The 18,957-nt window shown below is 39.6% G+C and overlaps 4 protein-coding genes across 8 annotated transcripts; all 4 read left to right on the forward strand.

Moving 5' to 3' along the window:
• The first annotated feature begins 253 nt into the window (after window positions 1-253).
• tomm40l (translocase of outer mitochondrial membrane 40 homolog, like) lies at window positions 254-4,025 on the forward strand. The gene is made up of 10 exons (XM_058046934.1): window positions 254-318; window positions 760-974; window positions 1,052-1,119; window positions 1,257-1,349; window positions 1,581-1,682; window positions 1,740-1,845; window positions 2,814-2,936; window positions 3,009-3,085; window positions 3,165-3,267; window positions 3,694-4,025. Exons 2-10 carry the CDS (start codon window positions 761-763, stop codon window positions 3,831-3,833), a joined length of 1,026 nt encoding a protein of 341 aa, XP_057902917.1. The 5' UTR covers window positions 254-318; window position 760; the 3' UTR covers window positions 3,834-4,025.
• Window positions 4,026-4,175: 150 nt separating this feature from the next.
• apoa4a (apolipoprotein A-IV a) lies at window positions 4,176-7,846 on the forward strand. Its single transcript, XM_058046935.1, has 3 exons — window positions 4,176-6,304; window positions 6,977-7,127; window positions 7,199-7,846. Exons 1-3 carry the CDS (start codon window positions 6,265-6,267, stop codon window positions 7,767-7,769), a joined length of 762 nt encoding a protein of 253 aa, XP_057902918.1. The 5' UTR covers window positions 4,176-6,264; the 3' UTR covers window positions 7,770-7,846.
• A 791-nt stretch (window positions 7,847-8,637) lies between these two features.
• Window positions 8,638-12,078, forward strand: apoea (apolipoprotein Ea). 5 transcript variants are annotated; one of them, XM_058047194.1, is made up of 6 exons: window positions 8,647-8,786; window positions 9,384-9,590; window positions 9,657-9,721; window positions 9,789-9,939; window positions 11,352-11,639; window positions 11,719-12,078. In XM_058047194.1, exons 3-6 carry the CDS (start codon window positions 9,679-9,681, stop codon window positions 12,023-12,025), a joined length of 789 nt encoding a protein of 262 aa, XP_057903177.1. In that variant the 5' UTR covers window positions 8,647-8,786; window positions 9,384-9,590; window positions 9,657-9,678; the 3' UTR covers window positions 12,026-12,078. The 5 variants fall into 5 exon arrangements, with proteins under 5 accessions (XP_057903180.1, XP_057903177.1, XP_057903176.1 ...); XM_058047197.1 differs by lacking the exon at window positions 9,384-9,590 and having other exon boundaries at window positions 8,638-8,683; XM_058047193.1 differs by lacking the exon at window positions 9,384-9,590.
• Window positions 12,079-12,468: 390 nt separating this feature from the next.
• msto1 (misato mitochondrial distribution and morphology regulator 1) lies at window positions 12,469-18,867 on the forward strand. The gene is made up of 14 exons (XM_058047261.1): window positions 12,469-12,669; window positions 12,884-13,013; window positions 13,451-13,520; window positions 13,592-13,667; window positions 13,742-13,799; window positions 13,875-14,025; window positions 14,952-15,066; window positions 15,807-15,941; window positions 16,009-16,161; window positions 16,238-16,366; window positions 16,431-16,615; window positions 16,682-16,786; window positions 17,883-17,995; window positions 18,155-18,867. The coding sequence occupies exons 1-14, from the start codon at window positions 12,586-12,588 to the stop codon at window positions 18,415-18,417; spliced, it is 1,767 nt and encodes a 588-aa protein (XP_057903244.1). The 5' UTR covers window positions 12,469-12,585; the 3' UTR covers window positions 18,418-18,867.
• Window positions 18,868-18,957: the final 90 nt, after the last annotated feature.

Raw genomic sequence — 18,957 nt, forward strand, 5'->3', positions numbered from 1 at the left:
TCTAGCTGCTATTTTATTGTACGTTGTCGTTAATTTCATATTGAAGACAGAATTAATGTCAGTTCGTAGTAAACGTAAAAAATTTAACAAAAATGTGTTCAAATCGGTCTCAATAGTGACCCGCCCACTGTCAGAATGTCAGTTACGCTTCAGCCAATGACGCGTTAAAATAATAGTGACGTCAAAAATTTGCGCCAAGTCTATGGACATTTCTACCAATCACTTCTGAGAATCCTAACCTGTCATCCAATCAAATAAGTGCTTCTCCGTCGCTACTAAAATTTACTTCCGGTTTCATCGTCCTCTGAAATTCACAACGTGAGTACCTTTCGTTAGCACTTCTTCTAATATGTTTTTTTTGCTGTTTTAACTTAGTGATAGACTAATGAACTCGTTTAAGTTAAATTTTCCAATGCAGATTTTAATAGCTATCAAACAGTATGACATAGCGGTTGGTGTATGTGAGTTAGCTTAGCTGTCCATTCAATTGCCATGTAGTTGATGCTGGATTAATACATAATAATCTATATGCCTTTGATAATGTTATTGATGAAATTTAGTCACTCTTGCACGCCCTATGACCCATGATATGGGACAATGTGTTAAGGGAAGGTTTCCACAACATAGTTATATTAATAGTTATATTAATTTCCAGTGCTGCTGGCTGTATAGCATCTATACAGTGTGGCCAATCAACTGTGTTGATGACACAATTGATACTTAAGAGGTAACTTTTACTGTCCCTTCCTGGTCTTGCAGAATGGGGAGTGTTTTGGCTGCCAGCTCCCCCAGCCCACAGCCACCAGCCTCTGGTGGTGTGGCTGCACCTGGTTTGAAAGTACCACCAGGTTTTGGGATGCCTTCAGTGTCTCCAGTATCACCCTCAACTGGCGTGACTTCAGTGCAGCCACAGGAAGTGGAAAGTCCTTTGCCTAATCCTGGTACATTTGATGAATGTCACCGCAAGTGCAAAGGTAAACAAAGTCATTGTTAAACCAGATGTTTTTTTCTGCAATGGTGCTGCATTCTTTATGCATCTTTTCATCCTCAGAGGTGTTCCCTATGCAAATGGACGGTGTCCGGCTCGTAGTCAATAAGGGACTTAGCAACCACTTCCAGGTTGGTTGACTGATGTTTCTTGTTTCATATCAGTTCGAGTCATCAATGATTCATTGATTGAACATTTTGCAGATTGTAAGCTCATACGTTTATCAGTTATTTCATTTGTTTTGTAAAAAAAAAAACCCAAAAAACAGGTGAATCACACAGTGCTGCTTAGCACTTTGGGCGATTCCAGCTACAGGTTCGGTGCCACATACGTCGGAGTGAAGCAGACGGGTCCGGCAGAGGTACTGTCATGTTTGTATTTCCTTTTTAACATTCTATATTTTAATGTACATCTTCACTGCACGGTATTGATAAATGAGTAATTAAATCTGAAAGTGAGTATACCCCTCATATTTTTATTACAATATTTTCTTAAGGGACAATACAGGGGGAATGAAACTTGGATATAGAGAGTAGTCTGTGTATAAATTGTATATTAGTACTGGCTAGAACTGTGAAAATGTTGTGCTCAGTTTTTTCCAGTCATGGTGGGAGACATGGACAACATCGGCAGCGTCAACGCTCAGGTCATCCATCAGATCACCAGCAGAATACGATCCAAAGTGGCCTTCCAGGTACCTTTTGTGTACTTTTTTTGTGTCTGTTCATTTCTAATTGTGCCTTCGTTACAGACACAGCAACATAAGTTTGTCAACTGGCAAGGTGATGCAGAGTTCAAGGGGAAAGATTTTACTGCAACTATTACACTCGGAAACCCTGATGTCCTTGTTGGCTCTGGTAGGTCACTTATTACCTCCGCAAAGTACAAGCATGTGTTCAAAATAACTTGAAAAATTTTGAATGGATTTGGATGACATTTTTAGGAATTGTTGGGAAATGGGATAAAAAAAAATTATAATAAATTTTGGGGGTGATCCGGATAATTTGCGCTATCATGCTCGGTGCTATAGCGTGTAAAGATTAGTGTTAGCATGTGAGCAGTTTTTTGCTATTTTCATGGGTAGACACATAGAAACACCATTATCCTGCTTGGTGTTAGCAGGTTAGCTTTGCTAGCATGCTAGGTGTTAGCATGTTAGATTTTCTAGCATGCTAATATTCGCATGCTAGCATTTTTTGCTATTTTCAAGGGTCGACTCTATACCAGCACCATCATGCTCGGTGTTAGCATGCTAACATTAACATGTTAGCATTGCAACCATGCTAACATTAGCATGGTTGTATTTTCAGCCATTTTCGTAGGTAGACAATATTATGCTAGGTGTTAGCATGCTAAGATTGCTTTTATGCTAACATAAACATACTAGCGTTTTTTTGCGATTTTCATGATTATAACATTACCACGATTATAACACCACCACCAGGTGTGAGCATTGCTGGCACGGTATTATTAGCATAGTAGCATTTTTAGCTGTTTTCATGGGCAGACACTATGACTAGGATATTAGCATGCTAATGTCAGCATTGTTTGCATGCTAGCATAAGCATACTAGCATTTTACTTCAGCTGACTTTAGTGCTATAATGCTAGAGGTTGATGACAACATTAGCATTGTTAGCATTCAAGCCCTTCCATGGTATTTTTTCATGGGCAAGGAATCTAAATATGTAGACGTAGGACTAATATTTATGGTGTTTGGTGGAGATGTATTATTATTATGTTTATTATTTATTTATTATATTACTTTTTATTTATTATTAATGAGATGTTTTTAAAATCAACTTTCCCTCATCCCCACCTGTCAGGAATAGTCATAACACATTACCTCCAGTCCATCACGCCTGCCCTGGCTCTGGGAGGGGAGTTGGTGTACCACCGCAGGCCGTCAGAAGAGGGCGCTGTGTTGTCTTTAGTGGGCAGGTACACAGGTGAGGAAAGCACTGGCGACCAGATTGTCACATGAGGAACTTGGACTTGAACTTTTAAGCTTTTGAACTCAGGCACCAACTACATCGCCACGCTGACGCTCGGCTCGGCGGGGGCTCACGCCTCCTACTACCACAAAGCCAACGAACAGGTAATGTGTGTCACTCGTGCTTCATTCTTCGTTTCATTCTCCTCATTTCACACATCGTTGACTGTCAAATATTCTGTAGTTGCAGCTCGGTGTGGAGTTTGAGGCAAGTGGCCGCATGCAAGATACTAGTGTCTCATTTGGATACCAGCTAGATGTGCCCAAAGCCAATTTACAGTTTAAAGGTAAAGTACGCCTTTTTTTCTATTGACTGCAGGTACAATAATCCCTCGTTTATTGCAGTTAATTGGTCCCAGACAGTGATAAGTGAATTTCCACAAAGAAGGATTCCTTATTCATAAATTAAATATTTCTCTAATTACATCCTAGAAACCCATTTATGACCATTTAAGTATGTTTTTTAACATTAGAGCCCTCTTGACGTGAAATAGTACCCCTATAGTCACCTTTTCAGTCATATTACCCAATATAGTACACATAATACGAGTTAAGTAAGCCATTTAATACATAACACTTGTGCATGTTAGAATTGTGCTCCTTCAGTGGGCGGACAGGAAGTGGCGTCGGGGGTTCGGCATTGTTGTTCAATTCAAATGCGCTTCAATAACTCATTTAGACGGCTGTGATGGCTCCCCCACCCCCCTCCTCAGGTTCGGTAGACACCAACTGGGTTGTCGGTGCGACTCTGGAAAAGAAGTTGCTCCCGCTGCCTCTCTCTCTGGTTCTCTGCTCCTTCCTCAACCACAACAAAAACAAGTTCCAGTGCGGTTTTGGCGTTACGATTGGTTAAACTGATGGGATCGGGCGCATGCTTAGTGACCTCACAGGATGGACGGACGTTTGGCTTGTCATCATTGCCACCATTTTTATGTTTGCCTATGTACAGTAAATGTCACATATTCCATCCTGAATGTGTATGATCATTACATCAACACATTTATACATTATATAAATACATTTTTTAAATCTCTTTCAAAGGGAATGAACTTGTGATGTCATCTTTTGTAGTAGGTGGAGCAGTATGTTGATTGTATATGCCTGTTAACTGAAAAAAATACAAGATTGCCCTGTCTTTTTTTTTTTTTTTTACCGCAGATTGTGGAAAAAAAGGCAGTGCTACACTACATTTTTCAGCACTATGCCACACAAATTCCATCATTAATACAGCGAGAGGTTTTTGCTTGTAAAAGGTGAACTTCCACGTAAAAGGGGTTTTACTGACACCCAGTGGCCAGTGTTGAATACTACATATTACATGTTTGAATATGCTTCTTTCAGTGCTCCCTTACAAATACGCAAACCTCATTATCTGAAACTTTGACATCATTTAACATAATAATACAACATTCTAATTAAATGTATTGGTCAAAAAAATGGAAAAAAGCAACTTAGTTCCCCTTTTTAAGAAAATAAAAGTGTATGATAAAATTCCGCTCAAGTGGCACATTAGGGTCAAAGTCCTGCTCAGGTTTTATTTGACTTATTATATCTATGTCTATGTCACACATTTGAAATTGTTTTAGTACAATATATTGCATTGTACACAGGAAATGATGCAGTCAAGTAAATAGTAGCAGGCTGTTATCTTGTCCGTTGATGTGTTGTCTCACAACTCATCACATGACATAGTAACCTTTATTCATGTCTTGTCAGAGCGGCTCTTCTCTCCTAGTAAGGACAAGCGGTATAGAAATAAATGAGTCAACCATAAATGTCTGTATTTTCAACTCAATTATAGGGAAAAAATAAAACTAACTTTTGAATGGATTTGGATGACATCTTTAGGAATTGTTGGTATTGTTGGAATGGTATTTAAAAACAAAAGATTAAATTTTGGGGGTGATCCGGATAATTTGGGCTATCATGCTGGTGCTAGCGTGCTAAGGTTAGTGTTAGCATGTGAGCAGTTTTTTGCTATTTTCATGGGTAGACACATACAAACACCATTATCATGCTCGGTGTTTGCAGGTTTGCTTTTCTAGCATGCTAGGTGTTAGCATGTTAGATTTTCTAGCATGCTAATATGCTAGCATTTTATGCTATTTTCAAGGGTAGACGTATATATGAACACTATATGAGCACCATTGTGCTCGGTGTTAGCATGCTAACATTAACATGTTAGGATTGCTACCATGCTAACATTAGCATGGTTGTATTTTCAGCCATTTTCATAGGTAGACAATATTATGCTAGGTGTTAGCATGCTAGCATTGCTTGTATGCTAACATACGTCATGCTGGTGCTAGTGTGCTTAGGTTAGTGTTAGCATGTGAGCAGTTTTTTGCTATTTTCATGGGTAGACACACGTACAAACACCGTTATCATGCTCGGTGTTAGCAGGTTAGCTTTTTTAGCATGCTAGGTGTTAGCATGTTAGATTTTCTAGCATGCTAATATTCGCATGCTAGCATTTTTTAGACGTATATATGAACACTATACATGAGCACCATTGTGCTCGGTGTTAGCATGCTAACATTAGCATGTTAGGATTGCTACCATGCTAACATTAGCATGGTTGTATTTTCAGCCATTTTCATAGGTAGACAATATTATGCTAGGTGTTAGCATGCTAGCGTTGCTTGTATGCTAACATAAATGTACTAGCCTTTTTTGCGATTTTCATGATTATAATACCACCACCAGGTGTTAGCATTGCTGGCACGGTGTTATTAGCATAGTAGCATTTAGTAGCTCTTCTTTCCTAGTAAGGACAAGCGGTATAGAAATAAATAGGTCAACCACAATTGTCTGTATTTTCAACTCAATTATAGTGGAAAAAAAAATAAAATCTTTAAAAAAAGAGAAATACTGTATTGGCAAATACTTGAGTATTCAAATGGAGTAATTCTATTCATTTGTTGACCTGTAATTCATGTTTATCCTTCACCTAATGTGCTTTAAGGAACAATTTCAATGTAAAAGCTAATTATTTTTTTGTGAGTAATAAGTGAGTCCAGTCCAATCTTCACACTGATTGTATCAAGTGACACATCATTGTTGTGATGTGGAACCACCGAGGTGACAACCTAGCATACTTAGCTGGACTTTACTCCCTTGCCTCCTCCTTATAAACGCACGCTTGGACCGTGCAGGACTCGCAGTATTCCGCTCCTCCACAGAGGTAAGACAGTTTCATTTTTAGGTCATCTTATTTAGGATTTAAAGGACACACACATATATAAAGTCTTGTAAAATCTGCTTTCTCACCCACAGTGTCAACCATGAAGCTCCTTTTGGTTCTTGTTTTGGCTCTTTTGTCCGGTAAGAAAATGCTTTTATTTACTTCAGTAGCATGACGTGGCACCCTAGGTTATATTTATACAGCAAATCAGACTTTTTGATGACTATAGGGGTGTTATTTTATGTCTACGGGGCTCTAAAAAGTCAAAAACGGGTCTTTTATGCTCTATAGACAAATGTATTTTATTTAATAATATTGAATCCTGGGGCGGCACGGCGGTCGAGTGGTTAGCGCGCAGACCTCACAGCTAGGAGACTAGGGTTCAATTCCACCCTCGGCCATCTCTGTGTGGAGTTTGCATGTGTGGGTTTTCTCCGGGTACTCCGGTTTCCTCCCACATTCCAAAAACATGCTAGGTTAATTGGCGACTCCAAATTGTCCATAGGTATGAATGTGAGTGTGAATGGTTGTTTGTCTATATGTGCCCTGTGATTGGCTGGCGACCAGTCCAGGGTGTACCCCGCCTCTCGCCGGAAGACAGCTGGGATAGGCTCCAGCACCCCCGCGACCCTCGTGAGGAAAAAGCAGTAGAAAATGAATGAATGAATATTGAATCCTAATTCACTTATCATGCTTGTGTCTGGAGCCAATTAACAGTGATAAACGAGGGACGACGCTATTGCCTAATGATTCTGATTTAGCTAAAAAATGCTGCCATTTTCCGCTAAATTAGCGACTTTCCTGTGTCGAAGGTTGCAATGCCAACGTCATGCGACCCGGCCAGCCTAAGGCGCAGGTGGACATGGTGAAAGAAGCTTTTTGGGACTACGTATCCAAGGCCACCTCCACTGCTGAAGACTCCCTGAAGCTCATCAGGCAGTCTGAGCTCGGAAAGGAAGTCAAGTAAGAACATGGCAAATATGTCAAGTATGATTGAGGGATATGATAGATACATGATGTTTATCCCCCCTCAGCACCCTCATCTCTGAGAGCACCGGCGTCATCAACAAATTCACAGAAGCTCTTCGCACCCAGGTGACCCAGGACTTCACATCGAGCTTCTTTGAGCAAGCCGAACAGCTGAAGATTCGCCTGGAAAAGGATCTGAAAGCTATGGGCGCCAACCTGCAGCCATACGCTGACGAGGTGGGGACGCACTTGCAGAAGCAGATGGAGGAGCTGAAGAAGGAGGCGTCCGCCTACGCTGAGAGCCTGGACTCGGAGGCTCTTAAAGCCGCCGTGCTGAGAAAAAGCCAGGAGCTGAAGAGCCACCTTGACATGAACGTGGACAAACTGCAGACTCAGATGGTACCTTACAGTGAAGAACTGAAGCAGAAGATGGAGACAAGCCTGGAGGACTTCAGGAGGAACATGACACCCCTGGTTCAGAGCTTCCACAGCCAGCTAACAGAGAAAAGCCAGGAGCTCCAGGAGAGGTTGGTTCCTTACGGTGAAGAGCTGAGGGCCAAGCTGAACGTCGACACCCAGAACCTGAAGGAGCAGCTGGCTGCTCTCTGGAATTCCTTCACCAAGCTGACACAGTAGAGCTTCAATATCATCATCAGATGGACTCCTGAACATTAGTCTACCTCAAGTCTTCTATTTAATGTTTGACATCAATAAAAGTGTTTACACTTTCAAACAATAAAATCTTTCAATTGATTTTTCTTTCTTGTCCCTCAAGTGCAGCTCCCAAAACAAAAAAATAACAAATTTTGTTCTTATAACACACACTCAGTGCCTTTACATGCACTACAATACCGAATTTGACGGTCTTTGAACGCACCGCAGTTATGTGCTGTGAAACAAAAGTGAAATGACCACCCAACTTTGACAGATTCCCCCTTTTTTGTATTTTATCGTACTTCCCAAATGCAGACGCTGTATATAAATGCATTACATGTGATGTTTGATGTCGTTATGACTTCTGTGTAGAGAGCTAGCATTTGATGCACTTAGCATTAGCGACTCCAACCAGGTGGAATGAACCATTTTTGCAAGGTGGGTGTAGGTCCTCTCGGATCGTCTTAATTTGATTCAAGCAAGCTCGTAGCAAAGTTAATTTTATGTTATGTTAACATTTTTGACGTCTTTTTATTTTATTTATTTATTTATTTATTTATTTATTTATTTATTTTTTACAAATGACATATTTTAATAAAAGAAAATAAAATCCTCAGAACCTCCCCTCCCTAGCCTCCCCTAATTGGCGGCAACATTGATTTCCACACATTGTTTTTCCCCTACAACAGTGACAGCTGGGGATACGAATAAAAAAATTAACTAGTGGTACGAACAAATTACAGGGCGTACGTGGAAACATTCCACTTCCAAGATGATAATTAAATATTCGCACTCATTTCATATTAAGCCAGACAATAAAAATGGAACGTGTACGCTAGAACTAGTTTCCCAAGGGACACAATAACCTGTGGCACAGCTGCGCCAAAATCACAACAGTTAAGTTACATTCTACTTTTGGAGAATTATCAACACGTATGAGTGACGGGGTATTCAAGGTATGACAAGAAAAGGCTATGGGAGTACACAAGACACAAAAAGGTTGGTTTAAAACTGTAAAGGCTAATATTATTACGTATACTTGCACACAAACCGTAATCCAACCGGAGTTCCTTGCTTTCAGTAGCAATTCAATCATGTATTGATGGGGAAAGTAGCGCCATCTGGTGGACGACTTTATAAATGATAATGACTGTCCACAGTGAAATCCCATAAGTGAATAAATGTAGGAATAAAAGTAGCCTTTTCAAGTAGTTTTCAACAATTATTATATATATATATATATATATATATATATATATTTTTTTTTTTCATTTAATTTGATTTGACAACTCATATTAACTCTTTGGATTAATTATTTCCCAAATTCATACCTTTGCCAAAATATCAGTACTGGTAAAGAGGAATATCATTACAGCGACACCTGTGAGGTCAAAGTATCCTAACACAATGGGGCCAAGGTCTATTTTATTTACAATATAATGATGAATTGATTAGTATGATGACTTATTGGATATCTTCCCATTTTATAAGTGACGATACTGATTGATCATTGTGCGCATAACTCACATATTCCATGTACTGAGAGTCACATTACATTTTATAAACATTGACGCAGCTGGTGATATCCGGTTCCAGACTGTGACCCCTGACCTGGTGCGTACATTCAGAGTGCAACGTGGCGTCAAAATAACACGCACAGCACAGCAATAAAAGTTGACAACACGATTCATGGTGGGAACTTCGAACGCTCGTCATGTTTATTGGATGACATCACCACCAGCTAATCTGTATAAATACAGGAGGGTCAAGCTCCGTCAGCCTTGCTAACCAATCAGTCGCTGGGTAAGAAACAAACACATCCTCATAACCAAGTTCTCAATGATGATACCATGGCATTTATCATTGCAGGTGTGTCTTTTTCCATTCCACCATGAGGGTCTTTCTCATTATCGTCACCCTGGCAGTCATCTCCGGTAAGTTCTTCACTTATTTCACAGACATAATTCCATATCTATGACCCTTTTCCCTTCATTGTACCAGGATGCCAGGCCAGGAGTGTTGTCCAGGATGAATTCACCACACCGTGGGAGGCCGCTGTGGAGAACTTTAAGAACTACATGACAGCTCTCAACGAGAAGGCTGATGGGATGGTGAAGGACATCAAGAGCTCCCAGATAAAAAGAGAACTGGAGTGAGTTTGATTACATTCCTCGTGGGAAGTAATGGAAGAATTATTCTATACAGTACAGTATATACAGTATACATAACACAGAGCTAGAGTATATTGTTATTTTAGTGTAATACCTGCTTATGGCTCGTTAAATATAATTATATCATTATTAGAGGCCTGTAGACATGAAATAGCACCCCTATAGTCACAATTTCCCTCCTATTATTATTTGTTTACACCACATAGTGCGACATTATGTGCAGGCTACGGGATCACAGCAGGGGCACAAGAGATGGCCACCGCTTTATTTATTTTTATTTTTATTTTTATTTTTATTTTTATTTTTATTTTTATTTTTATTTTTATTTTTATTTTTATTTTTATTTTTATTTTTATTTTTATTTTTATTTTTATTTTTATTTTTATTTTTTTAAAGCCACCGCTTTAAACAAAACATGCTACTGAGCTAATTCCTTAGCCTCTAATTTATTTATCCAAAACTTAAGTAAGGATTTCAAACGGAGTGGCTGAAGAAGGACAAAGTAAGAAGCCCAAAACTTACCACTTCCACATGAAATGGGAGGACATGTCAGCAGGATGCTACATATAACTTGTCAATCAATATTTTTTTGGATTTTTTTTTATAATTATATCATTATTAGAGGCCTGTAGACATGAAATAGCACCCCTATAGTCACAATTTCCCTCCTATTATTATTTGTTTACACCACATAGTACGACATTATGTGCAGGCTACGGGATCACAGCAGGGGCACAAGAGATGGCCACCGCTTTATTTATTTTTATTTTTATTTTTATTTTTATTTTTATTTTTATTTTTATTTTTATTTTTATTTTTATTTTTATTTTTATTTTTATTTTTATTTTTATTTTTATTTTTATTTTTATTTTTATTTTTATTTTTATTTTTATTTTTATTTTTATTTTTATTTTTATTTTTATTTTTATTTTTATTTTTATTTTTATTTTTATTTTTATTTTTATTTTTATTTTTATTTTTTTAAAGCCACCGCTTTAAACAAAACATGCTACTGAGCTAATTCCTTAGCCTCTAATTTATTTATCCAAAACTTAAGTAAGGATTTCAAACGGAGTGGCTGAAGAAGGACAAAGTAAGAAGCCCAAAACTTACCACTTCCACATGAAATGGGAGGACATGTCAGCAGGATGCTACATATAACTTGTCAATCAATATTTTTTTGGACTAATAATAGGCCATAATTGATCACAAAACAGCAGTGAATTGGTCATTTACCTAATTTGTCGGTATACATTTAACAGTATAATCTATTTTTCATATTAACATTATGATTAATCACTGATTAACTGGGCATAAATAATGTTATGAGACACTCCAAATACAAACAAATGGAAGGTGACATTCAAAGTGGATATGTCTTATATTCCCTCAGCACCCTGATCCAAGACAGCATGGCTGAGCTGGACGCGTACAGGGAAGACCTGGAGATCAAGCTGGCCCCGTACACGCAGGAAACTGCCAAGCGGCTGGGCAGTGAACTTCGCGGTCTGGCTGAGCACCTCTACGACCACATGATCATGTACAGGGACCAGATGGAGACGTACTCTCAGGAGCTGAACACCTTGGTGAAGCAGAACGCTGATGACATCCGACTCAAGGTCAGCGCCTACACCCGCAAGATGAAGAAACGCCTCAGCAAGGACACCATGGAGATTAAAACGTGAGTGCATCGATGTCAACTCAATCAGTACCAAGAGATAACCATCAATAAAAATGATGTGCTGTTGTCCTCCTCTCAGACATGTTGCCACCTATTTTGAGAAGCTTCAGGCCCGCACCTCAAACAACATGGAGGACTTGAGGGTACGCCTGCAACCTTATTTTGCTCAAGTGCGTGACAACACCCAGGCGAAGATCACCACCCTGAATGACCTGCTGAAGGCCCAGGTGGAGAGCATGAAGGACCAGATTCAGAGCACGGCCGATGACATCAAGGAAAGCTATGAGAAGACATCTGAGAACCTGCGCTCCACCCTGCAGGACAAGATGGAGGAGCTTCGCAGTTGGTTTCAACCATTTGTCTCCATGATCACTGAAAATATGTAAACCACAAGTCTGAATAAAATGACCTCTTGTGAAGAAGTTTACAAATAAAAATATCTGTCCAAAAGGAATTTTAATTGGTCAGTTGCATGAAATAAAATTGAGTTTGGAGTTTATCTCTGATAAAAAACAATGAAACCATTATTTGAAGGACATATTGACATATTTTAATGCCACATTAAAAGTAATGCTTCAAACCAAGATTAATATATATACATTTTTACAAATTTCCCGAATTATCATAACAGTCCGTATATAAAAAAAACTATTTTATTTATTACTACAAATAAAAAAATATGTATACCCTATATACAGGAGTGCAAAAGAGGAAATGCACGTTATTTGTCGAGGTGCCTCATCCACATGTGATACCACGGCACAGTGAAACCTAACTATGTCACATTATCCAATCAATTTTGTCGTCTGCTCATGCCCAGCCAATCAGAAAACATTACATAGCATGCTAGTGCGTCGCCGTTCAGTGTTGTCATTCTCGAAACATGTCGCCCATTAGTAAAATGAAGACGTTTCTTGTTTTAATGTAGTATTCTGTGTTCGTCAGAATGAGTGGCATTTGCAGGGAGGTCATCACGCTCCAACTGGGACATTATTCTAACTTTGTGGGCACTCACTGGTGGAATTTACAGGTAAGTAAAGCACAGACGGCTAGCCTTAACCTAGCTAGTTGAGTTAGCTTTGCTTGTGTTGACAGGAGACGAATAAGCTAGTATTAGCATCATATTGTAATTTAATATGGACTATTGGTAATATATGTAGTATATAAGACACTATATTCCTAGTGTATACACAGAAGTTAAGTAATATGCTTAGTTTGCGACATAAATATACTTATATTTGCAGGATGCATCTCTATCTTACGACCCGGAGATGCCACCTGGAGAGATCCAGAGTGACGTCATGTTTCGTGAAGGCCAGACGCTTGGTGGTAACATTACCTACACCCCACGCCTCATTGTCATGGACCTTAAAGGTAATCATGTTTTATCTGTTAGATGTGTATGCTGAGAATCTGCACATTATTGTGAGTTGGGTATTGAAGGCATTGGCATTGGCATCTGATCAACCTCCATGTGCAATATTAAGGGCTCTGAATGCAATATACTAAGTCCTATGTGAAGTATTTCCATAATGCCTCATATTAACTCTCTAACAAGATCTCAGTGTATAGACTGGTTATGTATCTCATCTCGTTTCATATTACCTACATAATGTATTGTATATAACTCTGGGGAAAAACTGTTGATTTTTGTTAATACTTGGGTTGTTTATATTGTTTATTTTTCTATATTGTGTATTTTGTACTGCTTAACTGACTCTGTACTCTTGCTGCTGTGCAATACAAATTTCTCCACTGAGGGGCAAATAAAGGCATATCTTAATCTTAATCTTAAACTCTTTGTCACACAGGAAGTCTGCTGACTCTGCGGCAGGAAGGAAGTCTGTATGATACTGGCAAAGAGACAGCTGCTATTTCCTGGTACATAATATAATTCACATTTTCACATTATAATTCAAATTTTTGTGAATAACACCCCACATATGTGGCAGGGATGGAAGCCTGATGACGCATAAAGAGAGTCCGCCTGAAAAAAACTCATTCCTCGAAGATCTAGACAAGTTGGATGTGAGTATTTTAGTTTTATAATGAAAGGGTTGATAATTAGACAGCAGATTCACATCAGTGCTTGTTGTGTTTAGAGGGGGGATATACTGACCGAGGTAGATTTTTCTTCAAGCTCCCAGTCTCCATGTGAGCGTAAGTAAACACCTGATAACTAACTATCAACTCATCCTGAATTGAGGCTAATGATGGTACAATACAATTTCACAGGGTCTTTGAAGGTTGACACGGTAAACAGTCAGCTTGCTCGAGTCCAGAAAAGCTACAAGTTGGAGGGCAGCGTCAAAGTGTGGTCCGACTTTCTTCGCATTCACCTGCACCCTCGCACCATCTCCGTCATCCACCAGTACAACCACGATGGGTATGATATCATTTTTTTTATATTTGTATTTGACTGTTGCCTATTATTAGTTCAAAAAATGCATATTTAAGCAAATATTCTTGGCCTAAATTAAGCATTTTTAAGGCAATAGTCTCCACTGGCCACTAGGTGTCACTAGTAATTGCCAATGATGGACTTTTTCTCTTATTATTATTTATCTCTAAACAGGCACAATAACGTAATAATAATAGTAATAATGGGCGGCACGGCGGTTGAGTGGTTAGCGCACAGACCTCACAGCTAGGAGACCAGGGTTCAATTCCACCCTCTGCCATCTCTGTGTGGAGTTTGCATGTTCTCCCCGTGCATACATGGGTTTGCTAGGTTATGCTACATGCTAGGTTAATTGGTGACTCCAAATTGTCCATAGGTATGAATGTGAGTGTGAATGGTTGTTTGTCTATATGTTCCCTGTGATTGGGTGGCGACCAGTCCAGGGTGTACCCCGCCTCTTGCCCAAAGACAGCTGGGATAGGTTCCAGCACCCCCCGCGACCCTCGTGAGGAAAAGTGGTAGAAAATGAATGAATAATAGTAATAATAATAATAGTCATCATCATTATCATCATAAGAATAACACTGGCTGCTCTTGTGGCCGTAATCCAGGTAAAACTCAACTTTGCATCCCCGACGTCACTTCCTGTCCATGTCTGGGACGTCTTACATGGCTTACTTGCTCTTAATATGATTACTATATTGGGTACTATGAGTGTAAAGGGGACTATAGGGGTGTTAGTTCATGTCTAGGGGGCTCTAATGCTAAAAACTGCATTTATTTCATTACTGGAACCAGTGAACTATGATAAACGAGGGGTTACTGTACAGCACTGTTCTATACAGTACATGTTTTTACTCTTACTGGATTGTAAACAATCAGTAATTAAAATATTGTGTTGTTATGACCAGGGAGGCTGACCGTCTGGAGACCTTTGGCCAGGGGCAGGCGCTCCTGCAGGGGTCAGTACTGGAGGAGCTGGATGACAAACTGCATTTCTTCGTAGAAGAGTGTGACTACTTTCAAGTAAGTTCCAACCTCCTCCTTGCTCCTTCACACAGCTAAAATAATGCATAAGGCTAAAAATAACCAATTACCTAAAAATGTCATCCAATACTTCTCTACAAGAGAGGAGAAATATGATCTCAGGGAAGAACTACATTTGAAACACTTCTATGCTAGGACTACATTAAAAAGCCATAGCATTTCAGTATGTGGAATCAAACTATGGAATGGATTGAGTAAGGACCTCAAACAATGCACAACGATGAGCCAATTCAAGAAACAATACAAGCAGTTGATGTTTGCTAAATACAAGGATGAAGAGTCTTGAACCAGTCATGATGTGCTATATATATCACTATATTGACACTTACTATGGTACCCATTATGTCATTGGATGGTCTTAAAATTAAAATTAAAATTAAAATTAAAATTAAAATTAAAATTAAAATTAAAATTAAAATTAAAATTAAAATTAAAATTAAAATTAAAATTAAAATTAAAATTAAAATTAAAATTAAAATTAATTAGCATAAAAATAAAATATATATATTTTTTTAACTTAATTTATATTAGGAAAGCAGGAAGTGAACAAATGTAACAGTTACTGATTGTAAAAGTACCAGATGGAGGGGTAGGATTTAATAAGATTTGCTTCTTCCTACTCCTTTTTGGACATGTGGAACTGTGAACTGATTATGTGATGCATTCAATTGTAATCTGATGCATGTTCAAATGAAATAAAACCATTACATTTTTCTTAGGGTTTCCAGATACTGTGTGACATGGCTGATGGCTTTGCAGGCTTGGGGTCAAAGGTAACGGAAATGCTTCAAGACGCATATGGGGGTAGAGGCATCCTGACCTACGGGATGGCCCCTGTCAGTCACGCTAACTCGGTAAGTTGGACCCAACCGTGAGACGTTGCATGGTATGGACGCCGTGATATTGTTTCTGTCCATGCAGACTCCAACTAAAGACGTCTACCACATGTTGAACTGCGCGTTAGGGACGGTCCACTTGGCTAGTCATAGCTCCTTCTACTGTCCCTTAACGCTGCGCGGCGGGCTGGGCCTGAGACCCTCGTCACCTATAAGCTTCCCTTATTTAGCTTATGATGTAAGTTATTGATGTTATGTATATGTGAGTACACATTTTGTCACGTACTTACTGTATATCTCTCCATGTGTTCCAGCCTTCACTTTGGTACCACTCCAGCTCCGTTTTGGCTCTGGCTCTGGATGCTCTGTCTGCGCCGTACAGGCTTCGGAACAGCGTCCCCATGTGGCAGCTTGCAGACTCGCTGTCTGCATCAGGGAGAAAGGTGAACCTACGTTTGATTTCACATCTTATAGCGTTTTTAATGACCTTCACAAGTGGAATTATAGGTAGTGGCGGCCTACGGCGCTGTCCCGTTTCCCATGATGCACGGGGATTCTCTACCAGATGCTTTAAGTGCCTTTGCGGACTCTTTGCCGTGGAAACCTCTCTCAACATGCCCTGAAGCAGATGACGGTCGTTGTTACGGGCAGTGGGTGACACTCAAAGGCCTGGAAGGACAGAGACTCGTGAGGTACGCTCAATGTTGAATGTTGCATTCGAATGTCATCATGATTTTACATTTTCTATCCCATTTTAGTTCTGGTGCGCCGGGGACTGAACCACGGTCTGCTCTTCACAACCTACACAGCGGGGAAGATGTCCTGGCGTCCTACATCTCATCTTTCTATCCCACGGCTCCTCTGTAAAACATGTTAATTTTATTACCAGTGGAACACGTTTATGTTGACAGTTTACACACTGTGATGTGGTGTTTATGCACCCATAAATATTACACACATCAGGGGAAAACCATGTCAATATGTCATCAGCCAGGAGGAGATATGGTAAGATATGAAAAGTGTCACTCAGCCCATATCAAATCATCAATCAAACCAGGACCGCTTGGGGCTGGTGTGTTAGCAATCACCCACATTTAGTGGCATCGTAACAACAACAACAACAGCGTTATGCCAAGAAACTGTAATGAATTTCTCTGAGCGTTTCTGCACCAGCAAAAAGTGGGGCAAGGATTTGACCTAGAAGGTCAAATTTGGTCTGAGGAACCAAAAGAATAAACAGTGCTGCACTGGGTGTCATATAAATAATTTGGTTTAAAGCCATTGGAAGGAAAAGAGGTTTTAGGAGTGTGGCTTGACATTTATTCTTTAAAAAAACAACTATAAAATAACTCCAAATGATTTGCATGGGACAATGCCTTGTCATAAGGACAATATTATAGCTGTTATAACTGCCATGGCAACCCTACATCACATTTGAGTGGGTTTACAATATTGTTGGACCAGACTTGTTTGCATTAAATTGGCAGGGAATGTATTCTTCTTGACATGTTTAGTTTAGGGGCAGCACGGCGGTCTAGTGGTTAGCGCGCAGACCTCACACAGCTAGGAGACCAGGGTCCAATTCCAACTCCGGTTTCCTCCCACATTCCAAAAACATGCTAGGTTAATTGGCGACTCCAAATTGTCCATAGGTATGAATGTGAGTGTGAATGGTTGTTTGTCTATATGTGCCCTGTGATTGGCTGGCCACCAGTCCAGGGTGTACCCCGCCTCACGCCCAAAGACAGCTGGGATAGGCTCCAGCACCCTTGAGGTAGAAAAGAGGTAGAAAATGAATGAATGAATGAAAAAAAATGTCATCAGCCTGTAAATGCAAGCAAGGGTTAGGGTTTTGGGTTGTCGACTTAAACGGGTTCCACTGTTCCACATTTCCACAACCAATTCAATTCAAAAGTTATCACGGTTTTCCTAAATTGTTTTCCAATCCTCTCTCTGCAGGGCTGTGCAGCTGGTGTCCAGTCCTAGTAAAGTGACACCACCTTTCCCCCATATCTTCAGTCAGTGTGTTAATAATAGAGGTTTGGTACACGACCAACAGCCTCCAAGTCTCTGTGAGTATCTTTTGGTTTTATTTCATTTTTCAACATGCATCAGATTACAATTGAATGCATCACATAATCAGTTCACAGTTCCAGTCTTTTCACTCTGAATTTGAGCTTATATTATGAGTTTATATATATATATTAGAATTTTTTTTGCTATTTCTGTAGCTTCAGCCACCTCAGCCGTCTCCTCCGTACCGGTCATCACATCCCTCCAGTCCGGACCCGTCCTGGACCCATGGCTCTCAGACTTGCATCGCAGTGTCAGTGCCTTTGACATCCGCCGCGTGGCTCCCAGCTTTCTCGCTCAAGGCCCCGAAATGGCAGATTACAGCGAAGTCTTGGAGCAGTTGCGCTTACTGGCTCGGCGTTATCGTGACGACAGCAGAGGTATGACGCGGTCTTCTTCTGAAGACGACGATGATGACTGATGAGTATGAGTATTGGACTTGTTTTGTTTACTATCAGACACGCTCCCGTAACTCCAAAGAATCGACTCACTCATGTGGCTGTGGAATTTATCTTAAATATATCGTACTATTTCCGCAGTATGGACCATTTTCATTTAATTTGTTCTTACTGAATCACCGAGAGCCCTGATATTGTCCACATGTAAATCACATTTTGTTATAAACAATACTTATTGGAGCATTGTAGTCTTCCACATTACTGCGTAGTTTTCCCAAAACACTCATTTGTAGTTTATTTTTTAAATCATGTTACCATGTGGGCTTCATTTAAATGGAAAAAGCTTATTACTAAATACTATCCCACTGACTGTAAGACAATACTGGTGCAATACAGAGTGTAGCATATAATACTAAAGTTGAATGTATGGACTTTTGTAATTAAACTTTTGACAGCAATTTATTGCCTTTGTGATTTGATTACCAACTTTTGTCATCCTTATACAGTACTTGTAATACAGTCATACCTAATTATTACAGTACTGGTCAAATCTAAACAAACCA

Source organism: Doryrhamphus excisus, chromosome 14 (genome assembly GCF_030265055.1).
Source record: "Doryrhamphus excisus isolate RoL2022-K1 chromosome 14, RoL_Dexc_1.0, whole genome shotgun sequence".
NCBI lineage: Eukaryota > Metazoa > Chordata > Actinopteri > Syngnathiformes > Syngnathidae > Doryrhamphus > Doryrhamphus excisus.

Bases quoted from the DNA above. Each gene is read 5' to 3' on its own strand.
- tomm40l (XM_058046934.1), top strand. From the start codon at position 761: ATGGGGAGTGTTTTGGCTGCCAGCTCCCCCAGCCCACAGCCACCAGCC. The intron at 1,350-1,580 runs GTACTGTCATGT...TGTTGTGCTCAG, and splicing joins AGCAGACGGGTCCGGCAGAG to TTTTTTCCAGTCATGGTGGG. The intron at 1,846-2,813 runs GTAGGTCACTTA...CCCACCTGTCAG, and splicing joins TGATGTCCTTGTTGGCTCTG to GAATAGTCATAACACATTAC.
- apoa4a (XM_058046935.1), top strand. From the start codon at position 6,265: ATGAAGCTCCTTTTGGTTCTTGTTTTGGCTCTTTTGTCCG. The intron at 6,305-6,976 runs GTAAGAAAATGC...CCTGTGTCGAAG, and splicing joins TGTTTTGGCTCTTTTGTCCG to GTTGCAATGCCAACGTCATG. The intron at 7,128-7,198 runs GTAAGAACATGG...ATCCCCCCTCAG, and splicing joins GAGCTCGGAAAGGAAGTCAA to CACCCTCATCTCTGAGAGCA.
- apoea (XM_058047193.1), top strand. From the start codon at position 8,746: ATGACAAGAAAAGGCTATGGGAGTACACAAGACACAAAAAG. The intron at 9,940-11,351 runs GTGAGTTTGATT...ATATTCCCTCAG, and splicing joins CAGATAAAAAGAGAACTGGA to CACCCTGATCCAAGACAGCA. The intron at 11,640-11,718 runs GTGAGTGCATCG...TCCTCCTCTCAG, and splicing joins GACACCATGGAGATTAAAAC to ACATGTTGCCACCTATTTTG.
- msto1 (XM_058047261.1), top strand. From the start codon at position 12,586: ATGAGTGGCATTTGCAGGGAGGTCATCACGCTCCAACTGGGACATTAT. The intron at 13,014-13,450 runs GTAATCATGTTT...TTTGTCACACAG, and splicing joins CATTGTCATGGACCTTAAAG to GAAGTCTGCTGACTCTGCGG. The intron at 17,996-18,154 runs GTGAGTATCTTT...CTATTTCTGTAG, and splicing joins CCAACAGCCTCCAAGTCTCT to CTTCAGCCACCTCAGCCGTC.